Below are 9644 nucleotides of genomic sequence, written 5' to 3'. Positions count from 1 at the left end.
CTAATATTTAACAAATGATTGAGCAGTTTTTAAACCTCTTTTTTTCACAATTTCAGGGCTGGCTGTTTTAAGGTCATACGCCTGACCTAAAAAAGCCATAAATACAATAAAATAAGTCGACACATTGAATTTGAATCCCAACTCGCTGGTGGCGTAGTCAGACGGGAAAGCGTGGTGGAAATTGTGGAACCCTTCTCCCCCGGTGAACAGCGACACGATGGGATTCTCCTTGGGCGAGAAAGATTTGTCGTAGGGCTGTGACCCCCACAAGTGCGCGAAACTGTTGACGGAAAAGGTGCAGTGTAAACTGAATATTAATCGAAGAATCACAAATCCAAAAGCCAGGAACATGTTTTCATTCCACAGATAAACGGGCACCAATGTTGGCAGGGTCAAAGCAAACAGAATAACTAAACGATTGTAGTATCTGTTTGTGCAAAAATAAACGTTAATTATTAGCATATGTAAAAGACGATTCTAGATAATTGACGAATAAACAAATTGTGGATTTTGTAGAAATGCCAATTTGTTGGAGACGTAATATTTTTTGACCCCTAGGAGGGGTTTTACAATCACTGTGTCTATCGGTATGGGCTGCGAACGCGTACGTATTTTCGGGGCAAAGTGTAATCACTGCATTCGCAGTTTCTTGGAATTAGGGAAAGGCTTTTTCCAAAAAAGTCAACTTTTTGCATTGGGTGTAGTATAAATTTTTACAATTTGCGTTAGTATCGGGCGGTATTCGAACCTGAGCCCTCCTGCACGGCAGGTGAGCGTTCTACCGCTGCAGAACCACGGATACATGTTACGCTCCACTGAAAATTAGAAACTCTTCCGAGGAGAGGTATATTTTGTCTAGCCAGCTTGTTTTCAATTTATTTTTTTATCTAATAATAAGTGTATATTCACAGTGTTATAGGGCTAAGTCAATATTTTGACTTGTAAGCCCTAATATAGTTTGAATCATAAACAAAAATAAAACAAGGTAATACATAAAATTATTATTTGCAGATAAAACAGTTTGAAATAGAATATAATAATATAATATAATTAATCCACCAACAAATATTTTTTACGCTTTTTTAAATTTAGATTCGATATCGTTAATGCCAAGAAAAACTAATACTTGATTGACAAGTTTAATGCCGTTAAAAAGTAGGAAGGAATATTTTTTGCTGGTTTTGAATTTGCATAATTGGAAAAAGTTGTTGGATCTAGCTATAATTGTTTTACCATTATTTGCAACATTTTGCTTAGAGCCTGGTTATCTATATATAAAAACATGATTGAAAGAAATTTTAGTAATTTATCTGATATTAGAATTTAGTTTTTAATGAACAGATCTTTTGTGTGTTCTGAATAATGAACTTGGTTTAAGGAGCGTATAGCTCATTTTTGTAATATAGTTAACCTTGACAAGTTACAATTATAGGTATCCCCTCAAATTCAAAGAGCATACGTTAATTAAGAGTGATTAGAACATAAATTGTCAACATGTGAATTCCAGTTCAAATAGCAGTAAAAAATAACACCCAAGTATCTACATGAATTAACTGTAGTAAGATGGAAATTATCAATAGTTATTTCTATAGCAGCCTCAGACTCTTTACCATTACTAAGAAATATTAAAACTTTTAGCCATGGTTTATTATAAATTGTTAAATTTTAAAAAAGCTGCTACTTCATGACTTAGAAAAATAAAGTTTTTTTCTAAGTCATGAAGTAGCAGCTTTTTTTAAAATTTAACAATTACTAAGAAACATGGAAACTGTTTTGCTAAGGTTAACAATTAAATAATTTTGTATAAGCCAATTATTGATTGGTTTTAGGAGTAAGTAAGTTTCCTTCAATAGCAGCTACAAGCATCTCCCACCTACTTCGGCATAAGTCCGAATCATATCATCGGCATAAAGTGTCAAACCAGAGGCAATGCTATACACAATTAAGGTCGTTGATATATAAATTAAATAACAAAGGCGAGATAACTGAACCCTGTAGAAGAACATTATTCAAGGTTCTAAAGCTCGAGAATTGATCACAGGTTTCAGTACAGCATTGCCTTTCAGTTAGATAGCTCTTTAGCCAAGAGTTAGAAATACCACGAATGGCCATGTCCTCTAAATTCTGAGTTAGGGCAACATGAGATTTAGACCCGAACGCCCTCTTAAGGATCACTCCCACGCTTATTTCACTCCTTTCAAGGTAATTTAATATATTATTGAAAGCCGAATTGATGTTTTGAAATTAAATTATGTTTTTGACTGAATAAAACAAATCTATTGTAAAATGGGAACATACTAATTTTCGCAAGCAAACTCTTTTTGCAAACTTTGCGCAAGTTTTAATATTTGATATTCATATATGGCTATTAGCAAAGTTTTTAAAGTTAAAACAGTTATCATATATTTTTGACCAATCTATTTCTGCAATTTTGTACCTACATCTCTTCATGTTAAAAAGACAGAAATTTCTTAACTTGATATTTTTAAGAATTCTGTCAGAATTTTTTTATATGAAGGTAGAGAACTGAGTGATCAGAGATTTCAATACTAAGCTCTTTGATTTCAGCTTTCAAATTTACGAACATATTATTATTGCATCTACCTGATTTTTTGGTTAGGGTAAAAATAGTTTGATGAAAATTATAATTAGCAATTAAATCTAGAAGTTCATTGGATGAATTAATTAAGTCAATATTAAAGTCGCCTGAAATAATGACTTTTTTAACGCTTGAAATGAATACTTTTACAATAATTTCTTGAACATAAGAAAAAAAATGTATCTATGTTTGCCGAGTGAGGTCTTTAGATGATAAGGTAGTGAACATCCGTTTTTATACTTCTAATAACATAACTTTCGATATCAGTGTTAAAAAAGCAAGTTCTAAACTAGGAGTAATTGAAAGATAGCTTTTGTAAAAGAAACCAATGCATCCAACTAATCCAATAACCATTCCACAGAATGAGTAATATGTTAAATATGTAAGGACATGTTTCGGTGATGGCGTAAATATAAGGATCAAGATTTAGTTGTGTGACAGTAGCATATAGTGCGGGGAGATTATGATTTGCACTGCATTTATTAGCATTAATTAGGCTCAATTCTTATTTTATAAAATTAATTATAAAAATAGCATAAATATTAAGGAAATACAATAAAGATAAGATTTTTTTTATAAAGGTTCTATTCATTTACTTCAACTTTGTTCGTCGATTCGTTATAGATATATTTAACACTGTTAATTTCAATTGTAAAGTTTGAGATGAATTTTCCCTTTACTTCCGAGAAGGGGTAAAATCTGGAGAGACATATATTTTTGAGATGGAGAGATATGCCCCTGTTTAAGTATGTCAATTTTGATTTGTGGGTCGTTGAGTTTGACCACTATTTTTCGGGACTTATTTTCTTTACGATGCCCTCTTCGATATACTTGGAAAGGCTTAATCGATAAATGATCCCCAAATAAGTTATTGATAAAGTTATTAAGTAATGTTGCTAGTAGGGATCTGCCTTCGGTAGCAGCTTCATCAATACCTGTCTACCAGAGATAACGATATTGACCTTTTTATTTTCAATGTCAAGCGATTCTATTCTACTTTCAAAGGTTTGGGAGGTTTTTTCATTGAGACACTTTTGGAGATGATAACCTTCTTTTAAAAGGTCAATATCTAATTTTAGTTCATCTAGGTTATCGACTTTACTTTATAGTTTTGATAATCTCTTTCCATGATCTTTAATCGTAGATACTAGTGAGTGTATGAACTAGTTAAAGTACGCACCCATTCCCAGGGCCGTCTTAAGGCATGGGCTAAATGGGCTACAGCCCAGGGCCCGCCGCCTGTGTTAGGGCCCCGGAAAGGCCAGCCATACAGCCTTAATTCTAGAGATAAGAGTTCAGTTGGTGAAATATTATTTATGCTCATTTAATATTATGTATCTAAAGTAATTTGACTCATCGCCACATCGCGTTTCATACGGTACCAACAATTTATAAATCCTAACAGCGAGTCACTGTCAGTAAATATCTTATTTTCAGTAGGCCTATGTTATACTATTTAAATTAAAAGTTTTGGTTTGATTATTGTGTAGTTGAATTTGGACAACGTACATACAAAGGCTGACCGTTGGCCATCGCAAAAGTCTTAAAAAATAATTTAGCCCTGGGCCCCAAAAGGTCTTAAAGGCCTAGGTTTTCTTCTGCCTGTCCCCCTTTAAATTATGCCAACATGTTCAGCGGTTGGCCTACCACCAGGGTATTTGTGCTCCACTAAGTTAATTTAAAGGGGGACAGGCAGAAGAAAACCTAGGCCTTTAAGACGGGCCTGCCCATTCCTCCCAATCAATATGTTTTTATCCAAAATATTAAAGTATTGACCCTATGATGTTATCATCTATTATCATTTCTTTCAATGGTGGTTTAAAAATGCATTGCAAACTAGTCCTTTAAGGGTAATTCCATGCCAAATCACCCGTTTTCGGAAAAACATTCCCACGGCACCATGCGCGATTTCGACGTTACTTTACACGTTAGTAAATATAGATATTTTTAGTGGGAAATCCAAATTTTTAGCCCAAAGTTCAACGTAGTTTTTAAAATATGATTTTTTGAAAAAATGATGTCTAGGGTGTACATTTTCGAGATGCCGAAAATCTCGGTATGTGCGTACGAATAACTCAAAACGTATTCAAGATAGACCCACGAAACTTTTTATACTATAAATATAGGTAACAGTGAGTAACTAGAAAGTTTTCTTTCCGAAATATATAAATTAGGTTTTTAATAAAAAATATTTGAAAATGGCGATTTTAACTGAAATTTCGTTTGTTGAGTTAAACTAAAGATGATGTTGTCGCCAAAATATTAAATCGGAGATAAATATGAGAGTTGATATTATGTTAAATGGACCCAATGAACACGAAAATAGCACTGAAAGAAATCTCAGGAATTTAGTTTTTGAGTTATAGCTACGTGAACCGACCTATTTTTTGGAAAAACTACTAAACATGGTAGTGATTGCGGCAAAATTACGGTACGTAGGGAGTTGAAAATAACAAAAAGATGGCCACCGCTAAAAAGCTGAGATTTTAAGCTACAAAATACGTAAGTAAAAAAGTTGTTTATGGGAGACCTAAATTACCAAAATCAAGATTCAATTTTAAGTTATTTGACTGGAAACCAAATTGGTTTTATTTATTTACTTTTGACATAATGTGTGTGTGTTCTAGTTGGCTTAGAACAAAGGTATTACCATCCAAATATGAATTAGGTTTTACAATGGATATTATATTTTTTAAAGGTACCCAGAATATATCTTCCTTTCTTGGCCAAAATAGCTTTAAAACTTTTCTACGAAAGAAGCTAACCAAGACATCTTTTTCTTCGTCAGAACGTTGGACAACTTTTCCAACGTACCATTCTTCGTCGTAAGTACACGCAATATATGCACCAGGTATACACTCCTCCCAAATTAAGTCTTGTGAAGTAATACGACTTTTCTCCAAAATTGGTCCTCTGATACTCTTTATTTTGATGTTGTTGTCATTTTGAGGAATAAAAGCATGGTGTGAGCGAGTACCAGGAATTGTTTTGATTCCAATGTACCTATCGTCGAGGGAATATTCCTTCACGTGGTTCTCGACGTCTTTTCTTCATAGATAACTAAAATGGATGTTTTTAACATTTTGTGTACACCACATGAACATTTCTTCAGGTTTTTGTATTTGGGAGGTTTTTGTTGCCTGTAGGCTCGCCTTGGCCACTAGCCGTTTCACGGTACCCCAAATTCTAACTTTAAAATTTATTTCAATTACTTATTTAGTTTATGATTAAAACATTTAAACTAAAAAAAGGTTGATAAAAATAGTACGTCTTAAAATAAATTAATTAACGTTTATTTTGGAGTGTTATTGGTTTATTTACCTCGGGTAATAAGTAATTTGACTTAAAAAACCTTGGCGGGCATTTTTCTAATTGGAACCATTCTTAAGTTCTTAAGTTCGTTTATTGCAAAATGGTTCTCGAGATAAATTTTGAATGACCTTGAACTAATGTTTCAAGGTCATCACAAGTTACAATTTACGAACTCCCCCACTCAGTTTAGAGTTTCACGACAATTTTGATTCATTAGATCTGGTAGTTTTCGATTTATAAGCCCTTAAAGGTCGTGTCTTGATTAGAATACCACACACGACCTTATGGTTTTTGGTGTAACATTTATCGGCTTCCCATTAGTCAAATTAGATCGGGTCGAAGCTGTTTAGACTTAAAATTAAACGTAGAACACATTTCTAATTGGAACCATTCTTTTAATCCTAACGATTAAGAGATAAAATTTGAATGACCTTGAAGACCTGGTTCAAGGTCATTGAAATTTCCATTGTCATTTGTTCCCCTGCACCCTCTATGTAAGCTGCAAATTTCAAATTCTTACATAAAACACATTTTGAGTAATTGGCTCTGTATCGTTTTTTAGTTAACACCCTGTATACTGTGACTAGACGATATTTTGGAAGTTTGTAGCAGACCAAATCTTTAGTTCGTCTGTGTATAATCTGATAATCCTACGACATAAGCCGTACACAAGGAATATCTAAGAGTAGAAACTAGAAACCAACGTTACAGTTTGCCGCGCCACGTGTGCGAAGTTTTGGAACGTAGCAAGTTGAAATAACTTAAAATTGAATCTTGATTTTTGGTAATTTAGGTCTCCCATAAACAACTTTTTTAATAACGTATTTTGTAGCTTAAAATCTCAGCTTTTTAGTGGTGGCCATCTTTTTTTGATTTTCAACTCCCTACGTACTTTCTAGTTACTCGCTGTTACCTATATTTATAGTATAAAAAGTTTCGTGGGTCTATCTTGAATACGTTTTGAGTTATTCGTACGCACATACCAAGATTTTCGGCATTTCGAAAATGTACACCCTAGACATCATTTTTTCAAAAAATCATATTTTAAAAACTACGTTGAATTTTGGGCTAAAAATTTGGATTTCCCACTAAAAATATCTATATTACTAACGTGTAAAGTAACGTCGAAATCGCGCATGGTGCCGTGGGAAAATTTTTCCGAAAACGGGTGATTTGGCATGGAATTACCCTTAAATCTGTTCCGAGACCAATTGTTACGATAGGTTCAGTTACGTTAGGTTTCGTCTCTCGTTAAGCCAATGCGAAAGCGGCGACTCGCACGCGCTGTAAACATTTTCATGGGAGGTTATTTACTTAAAAGGTGGGTTCAATAACTAAGGGAAACTTTCATGGTAAATTGTTATCTAAAGTAGAGAAATTAAAATGAATTACATAATTTTTATGTGGTTTTCAGGAAAATGACATTGGATGAAAAAGAAGCGTTTTTTGTGTAATGGGGCTGGGAAACATGACAATTGGAACCACTATTTTTGTTGAAATGGGGTGAATCGTTTTAAGGGGTGCTGGTCACATTAAATATCATTTAAACTCAACCAAGCATGCAGTTTACTTTTTCTGAAACATTAGAACGGGGTCGGCTTCCAAATCGCTGGTGTTGACTTTACTGCCTTGAGTGATAACATCAGGATGTTTTTTCATCATAGTCCAACCAATGTGTGAAAAGAAAAATCCTCTGGTAGACAAGTAAGGATCTGCGTTGGTGTCCACGAATTTGTGGTGTGTTCGATGATCTCGGCACCACCAGTGTATATCCCTCTGCAAATATCCATAAGTATAATAATCAGAGGTACACGAACAAAGACACTCTCTACCGCGATATATGGTTAGGACGGTTAACTCCGAACTTTTCTAACACCGAACACATTTCTCCTTAAAAATCTTATTTAAGTATGGGTTTAATCAAATATAATATTTACAAAAGAAAACCTCAGAGTCATAGATTATAGTCCGAAAATGTTAGGACGTTAAAAACGCATGCCCTCAACTATTCGACTGCAAGCGTTGGTGAAGGTTCCTTTAATGAGGCCCGGGAAACGAGGTTTTACATATTGTTAGAGAAAATATGTACCTAAACAAACTTGTATACCTCGACTTGATTACGAAAGTGAACTCTCAACACCAAGGTATACACCATTCAAAAATACTTCTAGGCCAAGATTACTCACAAAATTGCGCATCAAATTAATGAGCAAGATCACTGTAGCCATTATCTTACACAGTTTTTTTTGACTTAATTACATTCGTTATAATATTTTTGAAGTGTACAGTACAATAGTGCTTAAAATAACTATGAACAGTCGGAACGTTTCAGATAGCTTCTGATGAACCACTTCGCAGCCCAGCGATTCCTGACATCACCGCATCGATGTTGGCGTACCATGTGCTTCTTAAAGAAAAGCAATCGTTTATTTTTGTAGTAGATGTAATTCATATCTAGAAGCAATAATCTTTCCATTTTCTGTTTAAAAAATTTCTTACGTGAACAGATATTTTTCAAATCGTTATACATACGCACGGACAAACGAACTGGTAATTGTCTGACTATAATCCGAAATTTGAAATTGAACATGTATTCTTAACGCTTCTAGCCTCATCGAGATCGAATCGATGCAAATCGTATGTGTGAACGCGTTAGACGGATGTAAAATGAACACCTCATACAAGTTTCTTAATAATTTTAACTTTTGAAAATAGTCCATTCAATTCTTGAATATTCGACCAATAGGGATATGTATGTAAGGTATAAAAGTAGACGTTTTCTTATGTGTTCGGAGTTACATTAGAAGAATTTGTAAATGGAACTGTTTTCTTTTTAATTGCTACTCTTTGGATAGAAATTATTTAAAAACATGGTTGCTCTTTTAATTGTAGATGCGGATGTTACCATAACTGACCACTGTCTCAACAGACATTGAAATTAAAATTAGAATTATTGAAATTATTTAGTAAATCTAGCCCACACTATTTCCCTTATTTTGTGAGGGTCTTAGGTACAATTAACGTAGATAGTATCGTTGTCAAAAATCAAAACGACGTAACTTTTTGGAAAACACTAATTTAAATATTTAAAAGAGAAGCCGATAATTTAGGCGCATTCTTTTTAAAAAAAATGTATATTTTTGACAGAAGACTGCTTTCAGAATCCATCATATAATTTAAACCACTCTTTAAAGCGGAAACCACAAGTTACGGGTTTTGGTTTTCAGGCGACAGTATAAAGTTTGGTTTGATTTGTAATTACCTGTACAGCTATGGTGTTTAAGGTCGCCAATAGGATTCGTAATGGCAATCGAGCCTTGTAAGAGCGGTGTGACCAAAGTCGATGAGCTCCTGCCGTAACTCCGAGACCAGCCAGGCAGTGTACGATAATCGCTGTTGAAAACATCGTGCATGAATAACAACCGAGATCAACAACTGAGGATTGGCGCCTCCAGACTTTGATTCAATCAAGGCTCTGAGTTGAAACAGCCTGCATTTTGAGGCGACTGATGGAAATGGAATCATAGATCTGGCAGTAGCGGCGCCAGCAACAGGCCGGGGCCTACTTCAAATTTTGGTAGGGGCCTCCAAAAGTCGTCTTAAGGGGCCTCCAAAATTTAATATGTGGGCCTCCAAATTATTTAATATAAAAAAGTATGTAATTTGTTGGCGAAATAATATATTTGTTTATTAATTTTTCAATATTTAACGCGAGTGATTCGCTTAACGACAC

The 9644-nt window shown here is 34.3% G+C and overlaps 1 protein-coding gene across 1 annotated transcript; it reads right to left on the bottom strand.

Moving 5' to 3' along the window:
• Positions 1–9317, bottom strand: LOC149951443 (stearoyl-CoA desaturase 5-like). Its single transcript, XM_090169089.1, has 3 exons — positions 9174–9317; positions 7482–7687; positions 1–427 (listed from the first exon to the last, which is right to left on the bottom strand). Exons 1-3 carry the CDS (start codon positions 9315–9317, stop codon positions 1–3), a joined length of 777 nt encoding a protein of 258 aa, XP_090025215.1.
• Between the last annotated feature and the right edge of the window lie 327 nt (positions 9318–9644).

Source organism: Leiobunum rupestre, chromosome 3 (genome assembly GCF_980474605.1).
Source record: "Leiobunum rupestre chromosome 3, qqLeiRupe1.1.hap1, whole genome shotgun sequence".
Classification (NCBI taxonomy): domain Eukaryota; kingdom Metazoa; phylum Arthropoda; class Arachnida; order Opiliones; family Sclerosomatidae; genus Leiobunum; species Leiobunum rupestre.
This window is presented reverse-complemented; position numbering and strand designations above follow the sequence as displayed.